The sequence below is a fragment of the Pelobates fuscus genome, chromosome 5 (assembly GCF_036172605.1).
Source record: "Pelobates fuscus isolate aPelFus1 chromosome 5, aPelFus1.pri, whole genome shotgun sequence".
Lineage (NCBI taxonomy): Eukaryota > Metazoa > Chordata > Amphibia > Anura > Pelobatidae > Pelobates > Pelobates fuscus.
This window is the reverse complement of record NC_086321.1, coordinates 1,011,752-1,030,759: the sequence shown is the minus strand read 5'-3', so window position 1 is coordinate 1,030,759 and position 19,008 is coordinate 1,011,752. Positions and strand designations below refer to the sequence as shown.

At 44.2% G+C, this 19,008-nt stretch overlaps 1 protein-coding gene across 1 annotated transcript in view; it reads right to left on the bottom strand.

Annotated features, from left to right (window-relative positions):
* The window catches only part of LOC134610546 (endonuclease domain-containing 1 protein-like), a 101,323-nt gene extending 84,648 nt beyond the window's left edge, over positions 1–16,675 (bottom strand). Inside the window, exon 1 of the mRNA XM_063453513.1 lies at positions 16,348–16,675. Coding sequence (XP_063309583.1) covers positions 16,348–16,650 — 303 coding nt within the window. The 5' untranslated portion in view covers positions 16,651–16,675. The remainder of the gene's footprint in view (positions 1–16,347) is intronic.
* Positions 16,676–19,008: the final 2,333 nt, after the last annotated feature.

Genomic DNA, 19,008 nt, shown 5'->3' with positions numbered 1-19,008 from the left:
GAAGTGCTCACTTCCTCCCAGCTTACTCCGCGCGGGAGGAGCGCGCCTGCCCGCCCAGCCGTAAAGAGGGAGAGCCCGGCAATGAAGAGGGAGCAGCGCCGACTCCCATCATCCCCAGCCACCCTCCTGCAAAGAAAAGGTAAGAGACAGGAGGGTGGCTGGAAAATGAGCTGTGTGTGTGCATGTATGTATGTCTGTCTGTGTCTGTGTCTGTCTGTCTGTATGCATGTATGTGTATGTCTGTATGTCTGTGTGTCTGTATGCATGTATGTGTATGTCTGTATGTCTGTGTGTCTGTATGCATGTATGTGTGCATGTATGCATGTATGCATGTATGTGTATGTCTGTATGTCTGTGTGTCTGTATGCATGTCTATGTATGTATGTATGTCTGTATGCATGTATGTGTATGTATGTATGTGTGTGTGTCTGTCTGTATGTATGTCTGTATGCATGTATGTGTATGTGTGTCTGTCTGTATGTATGTCTGTGTCTGTATGCATGCATGTATGTGTATGTCTGTCTGTCTGTATGTATGTATGTGTGTGTGTCTGTCTGTATGTCTGTCTGTATGCATGTATGTGTATGTGTGTCTGTCTGTATGTATGTCTGTGTCTGTATGCATGTATGTGTATGTCTGTCTGTATGTATGTATGTGTGTGTGTCTGTATGCATATGTATGTATGTCTGTCTGTATGTATGTCTGTATGCATGTATGTGTATGTATGTATGTCTGTCTGGATGCATGCATGTCTGTCTGTATGTGTGTATGTCTGTGTGTCTGGATGCATGTATGTGTATGTATGTCTGTCTGTGTATGTATGTCTGTCTGTGTATGTATGTCTGTCTGCATGCATGTATGACTGTCCGTATGTCTATGTGTGTATGTATGTATGTCTGTCTGTGTGTATGTCTATGTATGTATGTCTGTATGTATGTATATGTCTGTTTGTATGTATGTATGTATGTCTGTGTGTATGTCTATGTCTGTCTGACTGCATGCATGTATGTCTACGTATGTATGTCTGTCTATGTATGTTTGTGTATGTCTGTATGCATACATGTATGTCTGTATGCATGTATGTCTGTATGTATGTCTATGTATGTATATATGTATGTCAGTATGAATGTATGTCTGCATATTATTATGAACGTAGGTCTGTGTGTATGGATGTCTGTATGCATGTATGTCTGTCAGTATGTCTGTATGTATGCATGTATGTCAGTCTGTATGTCTGTATGCCATTATGAATGTATGTGTGTATGGATGTCCGCGTCTGTATGTATGTATGAATGTGTGTGTGTGTGTATGTATGTATGTATGTCAGTGTCTGTATGTATGTGTGTCTGTATGTATGTTGAATGTCCTGTGACATCTCTCAATTATCTGGTTAGAAGAATTAAACAGTACACCCAATACAGATAGGTAGTCCATCAAAGTTTGCTTTACATCCTCTTGTCTGCCTTTTTCTGGAATATCTCTAAAGCGTAGGTTTTTACGCCTAGATCGGTCTTCTAAATCAGTTTATTTTGTAAGTTTGAAATGTCCCATTGTACCTTATCGCAGTCTTCTGTTAAATTTTTAACTTGAGAGTCTAGTTGTTTTAGATGGTGTTCAAATCTTTCCATTTTGCAGCAAGTGCATTTATTTCAGTTTTGATGTCCAATTTGATTTCTGCGGCTGTTGAGGCCAATTCAGCTTTAATCTCATCTAGGTTGGCCTTAAGATTAGTTTGGAGCGAGGAAATAGTTATTAAATCTTTATCAGGATTACTTATTGGGTCTGAATCCAGACTTTCCGAAGTCAGATCCATATCGTTTAATCTCTGTTTAATGTTCTTTTGTTGCTGGGGAGAGAAATAAGTTGTTAATGATTTATCATGAGATTTGTCTTGGAGGGAGTCTTTTTTGTCTTTCCTAGTAGAGGGTTTTATTTCGTGTGATTTTTTTCGAAGCCATATTGTAGCAATTGTATATATATTAATTGCTTCCCCTCTGTTCTAATATATATATATTCGTGGCACACATTAGTTTTGTAGGACTCTAACTATTTTATATTCATTATATGTTCTCAAAATATCCTGGTATTTTATATTCTCTTTGCTGCGTTATATTGAAGAATTATACTCTTTTTTGCTGCTATTCTAATTTATTATATTGTTCTACTATTATTGGTCTCCTTGTATGATTATGTACCACCTTGTATAAATATATAAGATGGTTATTCATTATATTTATGTTATTTTTAATGTTATTTTATTTTAAGGTGTGTTCCTCTTTAAATTCTCGTTGTTGGAACACATGTGCGTTCCACGGTCGTCATGCCCGCTGGTCCTTTGGTGTAGGAAGCGGATGTGGAGAGCGGTGGAACGCACGTGCGTTCCAAAATACATTAGGCTGTCCGATCACATGACAATACAGGAAATGAACGGTGCGTTCCATTGATGAAAGTGATGCGTTCCATTGACGAAATCGGATGCGTTCCACGGAGGAAAAGGGCGCCAAAATTGAATATATTAAGAGGAAAGAGACTATTCACACTGAACATTCACCAACTGAGGAAGCCTATTTGGCGAAACGCGTCTTGGTGATTGTGGTGACTATATGGACTATATGGACTTTGTTTTATGCTGCTTTTTATTTCTTGAATAAATGTTATATTTTATTTGAAGCAGTCATTGTTCCTGTAGCATCCTTCTCATCTGCTGGAGTGGGATTTGGATCTCCCTTAAGAATCCTATCGCTATCCAGACTAGAGCCAGGTCATTTTATGGCTCTACTTTTGTGAGTGTGCAATTTAAAGAGATAGTTATCTATTTCTGTTTTATCAGATTTACACTATTGTATCTCCCTCTGTTTCTGTTTCAGTTTTCTTTTTGGCTGTAATATTGAAGAGAGGGAAGTATTTACAATATGGTGTTTTGAGCAGTCTTTATTTCTTTGGGACATACTTGTTTTGTGTGTATAATATTGTAGCAATTCACCACTTTTCTATCGTTTCTTTCGGTCTTCCTTTGATTTTAGTCTTCACTTGATTTGTATCTTTTTTTTTTTTTCCGCTTTTCCTTCCTTCTTTTTCCTGTTTACTGCGAAATATTTCGATATTTTATTTATTTTAGCTTTTTTATACAAATATGGGAGCCTCAAATATATCGAGGTCTATAAAGCCTCTTTGCATTACGTTAGTTCTCTTTTATTTTTTATTTTTTTCCTTTTCCCCTCTTACCCTTTTTTTTTTCTTGTTTTTTCTGTTCTCTTTTCTTCTCTTCCTCTCTTTCACCCTTTTTTCCTTGCCTTGCCCCCCTTTTGTTTTCTCTTGGTTCTACTTTAGTTCTTTCTCTCTCCCTTCTTTATTTGTGGATTTCAAACTATATTCATTGTCTCCAGTAATCCAGTTATATGTATATAGGAAATATTGTACTGTTGGCCTAAACAGAGGCCACGAAATGTAAGTGTCACCAATATAAATTTGATTTTAAACACACCGAATTACAGTGTGATTTTATATTTACTGCCGCAAATAGCAGCCAGAATATGAAGGTTTGAGTTAAGAAATGCAAAATCTACTTCATGTTGTTCCTGGCGTCTGGGGAGAAACACGCGTGGTTCTCTTCAGGCTGTACTTCCAAAATTGCAGAGTAGAGAAGAGAGAATAGTTTCGGAGTACAGTGCTCAGAACGTGAGCATATACTTTCGGCTTTCGCCGCCAAATCTTCCTGTAGGGATCAGTTAGGGAGAGAGACAATTTTCGATGACATCAGTTGCATGGCGCGGAGAGGCACTTCAGACGCGGCTACCTCGGCAGTGCATGGCGGGTTCCCCTCCTACTCCGTCATCGCGGCGAGCGTGCGTGCGTGCGCACGTCCACACGTCATGACGCTCCCATGCTGCCTGGACTGTAGCTTTTTAAGTGTGTTTGCAAGGAATCTATGTTGCCTGGGGTTAGGGGCATAGATGTTTGGCCTGCAATTGTGCCTCTTAGGAAGAGGTATCTGCCCTCCCTGTCCGTCATCTGACCCCCCTCTTCAAAGGGAATCCTTTTTTTGATCAGGATGGCAGTGCCCCTGGACTTCCCAGCATGGTAGTCGCTATAGTAGCCCGTCGGGAAATGATGATTGGTCAATTTCGGCCTGCATCCTTCCCTAAAATGTGTCTCTTGTATCAGTACTATGGAGGCTCGTTAAGCGTGGAAGTCCCTCAGTGCCCCAGAACGCCTCTCTGGCTTGTTGAGGCCTCTGGCGTTAATGGAGAGGATGGTAAGGCAGTCCGGTGTTAGTGCGATTTGCGTTGTGGTGCAGTGATGGCTGTATCAGTTGGCCTGTGAGTCACAGTCGGGTCTGGGTGTCCTGGGAGGAGTACGTCAGGTGGGTTTGTCTGGGTGGGGTTGTTGGGTAGGGAAAACAATGGGGGTGGGAAATGTGTGTGTGTGTACTTCTCCCCGTTAGGTGACAGAGAGGTGTAAGCGACGAGGAGTGGTAAGTCCGCAGTCTCCTGTGGTCCGCGGATTTCACTCACCTCTTTAGGGTCGCTGTGCCCTACAAGGTTGTAGGAGGAGGTAAGGGGACTCTGGGTGGGTCCAGCCCTCCCCGTGTCCACGTGGTCGGCGGATACCTTAGAGTAGTGTCTCGGTCTCTACCTGTCGTGTCCCTGTGGTTTCCCTGGTCGGCTCTGTCTATGAGAGTCGTGTCGTCAATTTGATCCTCGTCGGTGTGGCAAGTAGCCCTCTGGCTCCTGGTCAAATGATGAGTTGGTTGTGGATGTCTGCAGTGTGAGCGTGCATGTACAGTACAACTTAACCTTACATTAGAACATATACTATCATATATTAACTTGTAAACTATTGTGCATAAATCATCAGCGCATTCCACAGTACAGGTACCCATTTCAGAGTGTTCGGGTGACTCCTCCCTGTTCCCTCTTTCCATAGTGAGTGTGCCCTCTCCTCTGATCAGGTCCCCGTTCCCCCCATGGGGTATCCCCTTCATCCCTAGCCCCTCTCAGGTGTTCCCCTTTGTGTTGGTCTCGGGTTGGGTCCATAGGTGGGGTGAGCATCGTGAGGACAAAGCGATCCAGTGTAGGTTGGCCTCAGGGGTAATGGTTGGGTCTGCTGTATCTGTTCGCCCAGTGTACCTTTCCCCCCCCCCCCCCTGGAATTTGCATGTGTTCCTGGTCTGTGAGTGAGTGAACCCCACCGGTGGGGCCCCCCGCCTGCTCGCCTGGGTCATCACAGGGCTTCTGGGGTCCAGTCTGGGTAAACGACCCCCCCACCCCCACGAGGCCAGGACAGGCCGCTCCCCATCGGCATCCTTCTTGCCTGCCACTGTGTCTTTACCTTAAAGTGTCTCCCCCCTAGGTCCCTGCCCTCTCCAGCCCCCCTCCCCTACCGTAACGAGGTCTATCTGTGTGAGGCTCCCTTCACTGCAGGTTCCTTTCACTCCCTCACCCTGTTCAGTGTGTGGTAGCCATACTGTTACATGGGAGGCCTGTCCAGCAGAAGCTGGGTGACCCGACATTCCCCCAACTCCTATCCCCACCCCCTTGTTCCTTGAGTACTGCATGTCGGTCAGCTTAGGCCTCAGTGTTCGTATAGGGCTGGCGCCCTGGGTGAAGAGAGTCCCATGGGGTGTTACTTGCGGTTATGTGCTGTGTCCGTCTCTGGATCTCTTATGCTGCGGTCCCCGAGAGCCGGGTGGCCTGCTGGCGGGACCCCCTGCTTCTGCAGGGCAGGGGTGGAGGCCCCCGGTTCTCAGGGTTCTCCGTGTAGAAAGCGAGGGGATCCGGCCAGGTCATGTTGATGGGTGGGAGTTGTAGTTCCACCATTAAGTCACTTAAGTCCTCAGGGTGCCAAACTGTGAAGGGGCTCTTAGCAGTGAAGGCCTGCAGCCCTGTCGGGAAGTTCCATCGCTATCTAATTTTGTTTGCTTGGAGAGCTCTAGTGAGGGGCCTCATCGCCCTTTGGTATGCCAGGGTAGCCGGGGAGAGGTCTGGGTAAAGCTGTACTTCCACTCCGTTTAGTGTGATTCTCTCCGTTCCGCACGCTTTGCGCAATATTTCTTCCTTGAGTTGGAAGTCAGCCAGGCAGCAGATCGCGTCCCTTGGGAGAGTCTCCGGTGGGCCCCTCGGTCTCAGTGCTCGGTGAGTGTGGCGAAACCAACCTCGCCACTGTCCACTGGAGAAGCCTGGTTGCCCGCCTCCTACCTGCTGACTATGGCCCCATGTTGAAACACTTGATTTTCCCCTGCAAAGACACGAAAGTGGGGTCATTCGGTGCTTGTCCTGTTTGAGCGGTGATACCCCAGATAGTTATGCCATGGAGCCCATTCGTATAATGAAAGACTATGGGAAAGACTTTAGCTCCATGGCAATTGAACGGTATGTGTGTGGTCTGAGCGCCATTCAATAATGGGCGCTCAGACCTAAGCTATCTGGGGATATGTTGCATGTATATGTTTTATGTAGTAATTGTAAAATTGTGTAATTTTATGTCTTTTTGCAGCCATGTGGCTAATGGAGTTTTGCCTCTGTCCTTGGAGATAATTGGATTACTTCCCAATTATCTCCAGGATAGAAGCCTCTGTGATACTGGTTTGGGCCGGAAAGCCATGCTGACAGTGGGTTTTAAAAATACTTTTGCTAACTTTTGAACCCCTGGTCTGATTCGTGCCATTTTTTAATATGTTGTTCCCCTGAACGGATTGAGTGTGAATATGTAATTTTTATGTGAATGTGATGTATAGTTTCAAATTTATAAAAATGTAAGTTTTAGCTTGGAGATAATTGCGTAGATACAGTAAGAAACTCCATTATCTCCCAAGCAGAATATGTGGGATATAACCGTTATGTCATTGGTTATTTTATACCTATCTGTGGGCGGTCCTGTATGTGCAAGACCGTAATAAAAACCAGGCTGGGTGTACCAGCACAGAGTTCCTGCTTAACCCTTAAAGTGAAGTGTCGTCTCATTATTGGGGGAGGATTCATTGTATGCTGTTCCAGTTGGACTGTTAGGAGTGTAAACCTATTCACTGTATACAACATTCATATGCTGGAGAGTACTCATATGCTTCTCTGGTTCGGTGATTGCGGTGTCTGCCAGAGTTCTTGGAGTCCTCAGGAAGCACTAGGAACATCCTTTAACGGAGGTACTCAGTCGGGGTGCCCGTCGATCCGTTACAGTGAACTCTGACGAATTTGATGTTGGTGGCTCCCGGGCGACCCAAGGTTCTGTTGAACAGTTCCCTGAGAGCAGGCCCGGACTGGGCCTGGACCGGACTATCCGAGTGCCGGCCCTGCAGTAGTCCCTGGCAGGCCGGTGGGGAGATCAAAGATCTCCCTCACCGGCCCACATGCAGGATATTCCGTCCGTCGGCGGGGGAGAGAGGGAGGGAGCCAGCCTGCCAGCAGAGGAACCCGGCGGAGCTCTAACTTGCAGCTCCGCCGGGTTCCTCTCGCGAGATTCGGAGCATGGCATGGCAACGCTCCGGGCCCCCACCCACCGCTCAGGTCCCCCCCAATTTGTGTTTAGGGCCCCCACCCACCTCTCAGGGGTGGGGGCCAGGGGGGAGGACATTAGGTCCCCCCCCTTATTCTTGTTTAGGGCCCCCACCCACCGCTCAGGGGTGGGGGCCAGTGGGGAGGACAATAGGTCCTCCACCCTTTTTTTACTTTAGGGCCCCCACCCGCCGCTTAGGGGTGGGGGCCGGTGGGGAGGACAATAGGTCCTCCCCCCTTTTTTTTACTTTAGGGCCTCCACCCGCTCAGGGAGGGGGGACCCTTTTTTTTTTTTTTAACAGTGAGCAGCCAGAGACTGCTCACTGTTTAATAGACATGCCCCTACTCGCAGTATAGCGAGTAGGGGCATAATTTACTAATACTAAGAAATCTTTACTTCGTGCTAGTAAATTTGGCTGAAAGACCAATTTAGGTATTTCAGCCTTTTAGTAGATAGCTCCCTAATACCGTGGGAATTAGGGAGTTATCTACTTATTCATTCCGGTCATTACACTGACTGGCTTAGTAACTTACATTTTATATGAATGTGTTACTTGATTGTTGTAAATGTTGCAAATGCTTACAGCTGAATCCTGTCTATGTTTGTATACTTTTTATTTGAAATTGTATATAGTGTAACATTCTTCTTCTTTCACTGGGTAAGTATATTCGTACGTAGGCAATACTGTGCTTTGGCACTTTGTCACTTTGACACTTTGACACTACTACACTTTGACACTTTGACACTACTACACTTTGACACTTTGACACTACTACACTTCGGAAATTCGGTAATTTCTGCACTTTGGGACTTCAGCAATTCGGCACTTCGGCAATTCAACTATTCGGACATTTGGAAGCACCCGAATGTCCGCATTATCTGAAATTCGGACGAATTTTAATTCGGACAGAAACGAATTGCACATGTCTAGTATATAGTGATCATGATTTTTAGCGATATCCAATATTTTTAAGGTAGTCCCAGTGCCACCACTCATATCTGGTGTCACAATAGCTTGCATTTAAAAAAAAACAAAAAACTTTTTTGACTGTAATATAATAGCAGTCAGTTTCATTCACACGTGTGCGTTTCAGGGCCTGCCAGGGCACAGTGTCACACCAGTGGAACTCATATCTGGTGTAACTGTAGTGTACATTTAAAAAAAAAATACAGGGGGCTTGTTGTCACCTTTCGGGGACCCTTGGTGTTGTACATGGCTGGGTGGAGGAAGAGACCTTCAATGACATCAGTGAGGACAAGGAACGGGACATGGCTAGCTTGGTATCCAACCTTGTGCAAGTGGGGAGTTTGCGGTTGTGCAAATGGACTGTTTGCGGTTGTTTGCGGTGCGTTAAACGGGGAGTTTGGTCTGTCACTGTGAAGCGGGCGTAACCCTTACACTACCTGATCGATACATAAAGCACATTATTCCAAACAATTTAGGAATGTTAGGTGATTTATGCCCTTTATGGATTAAAACCAGACTCTGCATCAACTATGTAATTTCCCATGGGAGTTTTGCCACAGTCCAGGTGTTAGTCCCCTTGAAACAACTTTTCCATCACTATTGTGGCCAGAAAGAGTCCCTGTGGGTTTTAAAATTTGCCTGCCTATTGAAGTCTATGGCGGTTAGCCCGTTCGCGAACATTTGCGGAAGTTCGCGTTCGCCATTTGCGAACAAAAAATTTCATGTTCGCGACATCACTATAGATAAGTGTTCAAACTCAAAGAAATCAGTCTACATTAAAATTCTTGTTCTTGGGTAGAACATTGGCCCCCCGGGTGCCTCATTTGCCGGAGGGGGGCTGCCTGGGCTCTCAGGCAGCCCCCCCAGAAGAGGATCGCGGCGGAGATGAGTACACCTCTCCTCCTGGGGGCTTAAGCCGTTACGACGTACCATGCCGTCCCGCATTAAAAGGGCTTTAAAGCCGTTGCGGCGGCATGGTACGTCGTAACGGCTTAAGCCCCCAGGAGGAGAGGTGTACTCATCTCCGCCGCGATACTCTTCTGGGGGGCTGCCTGAGAGCCCAGGCAGCCCCCCTCTGGCAAATGAGGCCCCCGGGGGCCATGTGATCGCTCTCAAAGACCGATCACATGGCCTCCTATAGCTGGCTATGGATCTGCCAGCAGGGGGTGATGTAGAATTATTAAAAATCTCTATTGAACTTGTACTGAATTATTGTACTAACTCCATTTTAACCTCACACTGTGACAAACCCTCCATTTTGTCCTCATTACCTGACAGATTCTCCATCTTCTCCTCCTCCTACTCCTCCCTCTACTCCACCTTCTCCTCTTTCCTCCTACTTCTCCTCTACTCCTCCTCCTCCCTCCTCCTGCTCTTACTCCTCCCTCCTCTTCCTACTCCTCCCTCTATTTCTCCTTCTCCTCCTCCTACTCCTCCCTCTACTCCACTTTCTCCTTCTACTCCACCTTCTCCTCTATTCCTCCTTCTCCTCCTCCTACTCCTCCCTCTACTCCACCTTCTCCTCCTACTCCACCTTCTTCCCCTCTCACTCTATCCACTACTCATTCTTCCATCTCCCCACCACCATATCTATATCCTTTATATGCTTCCTCCCTTCTTATTCCTTACCAATTTCCTCCGCTCATAGACAACTCTGCCTCTACCTGACAACATTATATTTTGAAGAAAAGTTGCTCTGGCCACTCTTCCGCCACTTCCCAGGGGGGAATACCACACTAACGAAAAATTATTCAGACATGAAAGAACTGTTTTGGACACTCTCAAGGAAATAGTGCGGTCCTGACCCAGATTCCCATGGAAGTAAGACACCTGTAAGGGAGGTGGCTGTCCCTCATGTTTTTTCTTCACTAAGTCCCCAGAAATCTCATGAAAGGAACCTGACTCATTAGAACAAAACATGAACATTCAATTTACAAATCTCTACATAGGGGGGTCAGCAAGAGAACTGTGAATAAAAAGGCAAATACCCCCCAATCTCACACAGAAATAGGTGAGGAAACCTCTTCTACTGCTCCTCATGGTTGCTTTGAACAGATGAAAGAAGAAACAAGACACCTTTCAACAGAGCATGCAGTAGCTTTACCAGATCCTGACTCCACTCTGTTTGCGGATAAAGAGGAAAGGTACCATACTGGATTTGCTGTTGCTACAGAAGATCAGGTACGTCAAGCATCTTCACTTTCCTCACCCACATCTGCTCAAGACGCTGAATTGACAGCCTTCTCAGTGGCATACAAAATGCCTGAAGGAAGACATGCCAATACCTACACTGACTCAAGATATGCCCTGGGTGCAGCACATTATTTTGGATCAATCTGGAAGATAAGAAGCACCACTCAGCTGACTAAAAGCTGCCAACCAAGCCACAAGTGCACCAAGGGAAGTGGACAGAATGGTGTCCGCTAAAGAAACTTCTATACTCACCATGTAGATCCTACCTACAGATCTCAAGCTTCTGAAAGAATGACAAGCAGCTGCTGACCCTGAAGAAATACAAAGCTGGAAAAACAGAAAGGGGCAACCCTTGAAGACGCGCTGTACTCCAACACTCTCAAGCTCTGTTTACCCAAAAACATGTACTGGGCAGTGAGCCCATGGAACTTTATACTTATCCAAGACCCTCATGAACTCTTTGATCTCTAAATACTCCTAAGCACCTAGCTAACTCTCAATATCCCTTTCAAGAATCCAGGTGACAAAGAGCTACTGGGTCAAATATGCACTAGTTATAATAGACATTTTGTCAGGATGGCCAGAAGCCTAGCCGGTCATCAATGTGACAACCAAGACCATATACCCAATAGTGCATTGTGAAAGTTGCAGAGATCACTCAGTGGATTCATTGTTCCAGATTCAAGACTCTCTCTCTCTCTGCAACATGAGAAGTAACATTTGTTGATTTTGACACACTTTTGACTCTAAAGAAAAAATGACTTGTTAAATAAAAAGATACCAGCAAGTAGGTGTTTGATGGCCATAATAATGCCTGACCACCTGCCATCGATGGAAAGCCGAGGACCCCAAAAGGAGACCTCGTGAAGCTGAAGAGATCCAAACGCCAAGCTTCCTCAGGATTATTTGTCCATCCTGAGTTTGTGGTGATATTAATATTGACTAAATGATCCGAGTCCACCTACGCTGATGTAGCGTGGGACAGGTTTAATACTACAATGCATAAGCAAATGCGCCCTAGCCAAGGTTATTATGTCCATACACATAATACATGACAAGGTACTCTTGACACACAACATTCATGCTTCAGAACATAAAGAGGAGCACCCCTCTAAAGGGAAAGTTTGACATATATATATATATATATTGATGCCATAGGTGTGCCAAGGGGGGTACCAGATGATTTTGCAGTAAAAGGAAAGTTTGAGTCCATTTTCCCAACCGTCACTGCTAATAATAATAATAATATTTTGATTTGCATTTATTATATCTATTGCAACCAACAACGTTTACCTGTCACCATGACTTGTTGTGCCTATATTCCAGATAACACAGGTCCATATGGTAATGTAAGCTTGTCTATTTATGATGTCCCTCTGAAGAACTAAGAAGACTTTAAGAACCGTTACTTCATAGGGTTTTGTGCCTTTGGGCTAACCTGTCTTCTGAAACTAACCAATAAAGTTTATCTTTTAGAATTTAACATTTCATAGGGGGGACTGATGTAGAATTATTAAAAATCTCTATTGAACTTGTACTGAATTATTGTACTAACTCCATTTTAACCTCACACTGTGACAAACCCTCCATTTTGTCCTCATTACCTGACAGATTCTCCATCTTAAACTACATTACATGACAGAATTTCCCAGTACATTTAATACAATGAACAGAGACTGTATTTTCTATAAAGACATAGCTGACTCCGGAATTATTGAATCTCCTGTAACATGCAACAAAGTATAACCAAGGCCAGAGCCAAGGCCATGAGAACGCCGGCCTAATGAAATGTTCTATTCATAAAAGAACCTTGCACCTGATCATGAGACTGACTGTGTAAAATGACGCTCAAGCCCCCCTTTCCACCGAGTAAACCTCATGCTGGGAAAGATGGCGCCTGAGCCTTCTGTCCACACCCTTGTCCAGAACAATACCACCTCCCGGTGGGAGGACACCTAGCTGGTCACTCAAACCCCTGAGCCAATTAATAATATTGATGGGTGGACACTGATATAGTCACATAACATTTAATCCAATTAATGATGTTTATTTGTTATTATCTGATATTCAATGATGATGTAATTTTGCCTTTAAAAAGGCCTGCATAACTGTTTTCCAACTAGATGGCATTACATTTTCTGAAGTGCTTTTAACCTGAACTCCATGTGTCAGTGTGAGCTTACTTCTGCGTATACGCAATTTAATCATCTCAGATTTGGACAGGAACAGATAGACATTTAAACATATTTGTTTATTTCTAAATTAATCTACATCAGGGGACTGTCTGAAATATCAGACAGTCCCCCTGCTGGTGGGAAGTATAAAAGAAATAAATTAGACATGTGTAAAAATAAAATAAATATAGTTATATATATATAATATATAATATATAATATATATATATATATATAATATATAATATATGTATATATATATATATATTATATATGTATATATAGTATATATGTATATATAGTATATATATTATATATATGTATATATATAATATGTATATATATATTATATATAATTAAAATAATAAATAAATAAAATAATAAAATAAAATATTGAAACAAAATTTTATATAAATTATATATGCATATGTAATTTCATTCTAACTGTATTTTGTTATTAATATATATATATATATATATATATATATATATCGGTAACAAAATACACTTAGAATGAAATGACATTCTATATCTATCTATCTATATATAAAATACAAATAACCGTAAATAAATAGATATATAGATAGATATATAGATATAATTACATAAAAGATTACATTAGTATACACATAGAATTTAAATACCTATAAATGCATATATATTAAAATTCTACGTGTATATTTAAATAATCTTTTAACGTAATTACCGGTATGTGATTTGATTAATTAAAATTTGATTGACATGCCTGACAACACAGGGAGAAAGTGCAGAGAATTTAATTTGCAAGCACTATATTTGACCCTGTAACTCTCCAAGACACCATAAAACCTGTACATAGGGGGTACTGTTTTACTCGGGAGACTTCGCTGAACTCAAATATTAGTGTTTCAAACTGGTAAATTGTATTACAACGATGATATTTTAAGTAAAAGTGAAGTTTTTCGCATTTTTTACAAGCGAACGGCACTTTTATGGTCTATATTATTGTTGTAATATGTTTTACTGTTTTAAAACACTAATATTTGTGTTTAGTGAAGTCTCCCGAGAATAACAGTACCCCCTATGTACAGGTTTTATGGTGTTTTGGAAAGTTAGAGAGTCACATATAAGGCTTGCATTTCATTTTTTTCACATTGAAATTTGCCAGATTGGTTATGTTGCCTTTGAGAGCGTATGGTAGCCCAGGAATGAGAATTACCCCCAATATGGCATACCATTTACAAAAGTAGACAACCCGAGGTATTGCAAGTGGGGTATGTCCAGTCTTTCTTAGTAGCCACTTAGTCAGTCTATGTTTACTGACCAGTCAGTGGCTATATACATTGTGAACCCAAAATGAACACATAGTTCACACGACATACATTATTTAAAGCATAGGCGTGCGCAGCCTATTGCATTAGGGTGTGCACCCTAAAGCACAAGCACACGCGGCGTATATATATATATATATATATATATATATGTGTATATGTATGTATGTATGTATATATGTATATATATATATATATACACATATATACACACAGACACAAAGCTGTGTGTGTGCTGTGTGAGGGTGCTGTTAGTGTGATGTGTGTGTGAGGGTGCTGGTAGTGTACTATGTGGGTGAGGGTGTTTGTGTGTGCGTGCTTGTGAGGGTGCTGTGAATGTACTGTGTGTCAGGGTGCTGTTTGTGTGTGTGCACTTGTGAGGGTGCTGTAAATGTACTGTGTGTGAGGGTGATGTTTGTGTGTGAGGGTACTGGTAGTGTGCTGTGTGTGTTTGTTAGGGTTCTGTTTGTGTTTGTGAGGGTACTGTTAGTGTGCTGTGTGAGTGTGAGAGTGCTGTTTGTGTAATGTGTGTGAGAGTGCTGTGTGTTTGTAAGGGTGCTGTGTGTGTGGGTGCTGTATGTGTGTGTGGGTGCTGTATGTGTGTGTGGGTGCTGTGTATGTGTGTTGGTGCTGTGTATGTGTGTTGGTGATGTGTATGTGTGTTGGTGCTGTGTATGTGTGTGGGTGATGTGATGTGTATGTCTGTGGGTGCTGTATGTGTGTATGTGCTGTGTATGTCTGGGTGCTGTATGTGTGTGGGTGCTGTATGTGTGTGGGTGCTGTATGTGTGTGGGTGCTGTATGTGTGTAGGTGCTGTGCATGTCTGTGGGTGCTGTATGTGTGTAGGTGCTGTGTATGTCTGTGGGTGCTGAATGTGTGTTGGTGCTGTGTATGTGTGTTGGTGCTGTGTATGTGTGTGGGTGCTGTATGTGTGTAGGTGCTGTATGTGTGTAGGCGCTGTATGTGTGTAGGTGCTGTGTGTGTGGGTGCTGTGTATGTGTGTGGGTGCTGTGTATGTGTGTGGGTGCTGTATGTGTGTTGGTGCTGTGTATGTGTGTGGGTGCTGTAAGTGTGTGGGTGCTGTATGTGTGTGGGTGCTGTGTATGTCTGTGGGTGCTGTGTATGTGTTGGTGCTGTGTATGTCTGTGGGTGATGTGTATGTCTGTGGGTGCTGTGTATGTCTGTGGGTGCTGTGTATGTCTGTGGGTGCTGTATATGTCTGTGGGTGCTGTATATGTGTGTGTGTGCTGTGTATGTGTGTGTGTGTGCTGTGTATGTGTGTGTGTGCTGTGTATGTCTATGGGTGCTGTGTATGTGTGTGGGTGCTGTGTATGTGTATGGGTGCTGTATGTGTGTTGGTGCTGTGTATATGTGTGTGTGGGTGATTGTGGGGGGTGGAGGTGTGGGTACATTACTTAATATCCCCCCTCCCTTCTTACTTTATGTAGGGAGGGGGGATCCTTCCTTGCTGCTTTCCCTGGTGGTCCAGTGGAGGTGGGGGCATATCAGTTATCCCCCCTCCCTTCTTACCTTATGCCTGGGAGGGGGGATCCTGCTGCTGCCATCCATCCCCGCAGGGCTAGAGTTCACTCACGCGAGATCTGAGCGTTGCCACGGCAACGCTCAGATCTCGCGAGAGAAACCCGGCGGAGCTGCTGGCAATAGCTCCCCGGTTCCTCTCCTGCCTCCCTCACTGCCTGTGAGCCGTTGAGGGGAGGCTGAGCGCAGAGCCGGCGCTCGGATAGCGCCGGCTCTGCATGAGCCAGCAGGGGAGATCCTGAGATCTCCCCTGCCGGTCTCAATACATAGCGCGTGCCGCGGGGATTAGGGTGTGCCCAGGCACACCCGGCACACCCCGTGCGCACGCCTATGATTTAAAGCCTTGTGTGCTCATGTGGCATTAAGACAATAATTCTTACTGCAGGATTTTGCATCCATGACTTGTAGAAACATACTTGGTCCTTGTGTGAGAGCTTGGGGAGAGGAATCATGTGAAGTATACCTCACCTGGATTTAAATCATGTGTACAATGCAAATATTTTCTGCACACATTTTAATAAAACATGAGCATGATTAAAGAAAATGGCTCTGGATGGTGTTCTGGATTAAACATTTTGTGTGGTCCATGCATACTAAGGTCCATCCTATTAGTAGGTTTTACATTAATAGAAATAGGGCTAGTAAAACTTTATGTTGAGCTATCAGTTCTTACCATGGGTTCCAGGTACCAGTTGCTAGAAGATATGTCTGGCCGGGAGGTGGTGGATTGCTCCAGGATATAGGCAGAGTAAATTGGCACACGGGCAACACGATGATACAGTGTAGCATAGTAATACACACCTTGCAGACGCTGGCAGATGTTGGCTGTTTTAGAGGAGGACAGACCTAGAGGTTCCTGACCTTGGTAAAAGAATCTCCGGCAAGATGGTACATCTGAGAAGTTCTGCACAACCTCACATAGACCACTATGACAGAGGATGGTAAAGAAAACATAAAGCCACACGCAGGTCATCATTTTTGTATGTCTCTTTCAACTCCCTTTTAGCAGTATTCATATACAAAAATCCAGCTGGCGTCATGGAAAGAAAACACTAATAGCTCTCCAGGTGGTCAGGCACAATCAATTCCCACAAGTTAGTTCAGTGAGAGGCAGATTAGAATATACAGATCCTCAAGCACAGATGTCATGGCATTGCAAGTACAAGGCTAAATACACAAGGGTCAAACAGTCCAGTTTGTAGTTCTTCACCAAATAGAGTTTTCTCTAGTTTCCTATATTCCCTATCTCCTTCCACCAACCTCCTGCTCTTCTTGCCTCCTTTCTTCTGTTATACTTCTCTCCCCTCTTCGTATTCTCTAGTCTATTCTATGTCTTTAAACCTCTTGTAATTGTATATCCTGGCTTATGGAGGATGTCAGGTGGCCTACTTACATCCTGTGTAGACCAGGGAATTTTATTGAATTTGATATTTATTGAATACAAATACAGAAAGAAAAGTCCTGCGCTCACTCCCATCACTCCTGGGCGGCAGCAATGACTACAGTACACATCAGCTAATACATATAGTAAAAGCAAAAGAAAAAAGTTACCTGTGCTCTCTCCTTAATCCCTATGTATATTTAAACAAATGGAGGTCATTTAGTTACTCCAATGGCCACTGGAGGGAATGCCCACCTGCCAATGTCAAGGCAGACCCCCCCTACACGGGTCCTACTCTGACCGTTTACCTTGCTTCCTTGAGCTTCTGGCAAAAATATCTCTAATGAGAGTTAAGGAGAGAGCGCAGATAGCTTTTTTCTTTGGTTTTTACTATATGTATTAGCTGATGTGTACTGTAGTCAGTGCTATTATTATTTCATATTTTCTTTTCAGTGCATTTCAACACCCTAACTTTGCCACCCAACTCCAACTTCATACTTCTTCCCTACACTAAACTGATCCCAGGCCCACACCAATTTCTCCTACCAACAGCTTGCCTAAACGCCACTAATCTTAACATTCTAATGTATCTTCAACTCTAAACACCCACCGCTAACCAACTAAAACACACAGTAACTAAAAGAACAGTATGGTTATGATAGGGGAAAACATTGGGCAGGGAATTCTATTATTATGAGAGTAGTGTAGTGGACCACGGGTAACCCGACCGGTTACCTCCGCTAACTCCCTTCTTCAGCTGATCAAGAACTATTTAAAATACAAGGAGACCCATGTTCCCCCAGTAACTGGACGGCACACAGTCCTGGAGGTACAACAAACTTTATTTGCCACACATGGCTTTTCAAGCATAAACAGATGCAAGGGGTGTAACACACAACATACAGTGCCTCCTCCCCAGATCCTCCCACCTTCCTGGGTCCCTAGCACGGGAAGGAACTCGACTCCCTTTGTCCCCAAAGCCCACCACTAAAAGTAGAGGGTTTTCCACTCTAGTCCCCAGGGATGTTCTTTCCAGGAACCTTGGTGCCTGGGAGTTCAGGCGTGGAAAAATGGACCATCCCTTTGTCTCCCAGGCACAGAGGAGCCTGCCTGCGGGAAAAGAGCTGGCTCTTTATCCCTGCAGGCACCGAAAAGCCAGCAAAACTCGCCAGTGCCCCAAAAGTGCCCCCACCAATCTCATGGACCCTCACAGCAGTACATTCCTCAACCGGCCTCCGCTCGCGAGATCCCTGTATGAAACCCTGCAAGGGAAGCATCTCCTTTCGGGACACGAATGCTCCCCATGGATGGCATTCGTCTATATGAAATGGCGGCCATCCTGGGGAGCATTCTTTAATTACTTCCCTTGCGGTTTCGCACTTATGTGAGAAGGTTCTGATTAATTGGTATGAACGTTCTAATGGGGCACTGGGGCGGTCCTCGTTCGGGAAACGAGTTGGGAAACAATCCACGAATGCTCTCCCTGGCTGGCATTCGTCTGTACGAATGGTGGCCACCTGGGGAAGCGCTCATTAATTGTTTCCCTTGCAGTTTGCGGTTTGACACTTATGTTGTGAGGTGTGAAGGTTCTTAACTAACATTCTAAATGAGGTATCGGGGTGGCAATCCAGCAGGGAGGCAAATTAATTCTCTTCATGGAGGCACTCTCGAATGGGGAGCAGCCACAATATATGAAAAGATGGGGAAACATAATATCAGAAAGGCAATTCACGGACAGACAGCGGTCCTGCCACAAGTAGACAGGATAATCCTCCACTCTAATCGCTGTGTCCTAAGTGCTTGGTCCGGCCTGTTGGAAGGGGCTAGAAATGATCCAGCTGTAATTGGTCCATATTGGTGCCAATTACAAAGTTAGTGTAAGATGGAGGGTCCTATAGAATGAGTTCAGGACATTAAGAAGTTAACTGAAGAAGATGACCTCCAAAGTAGTGT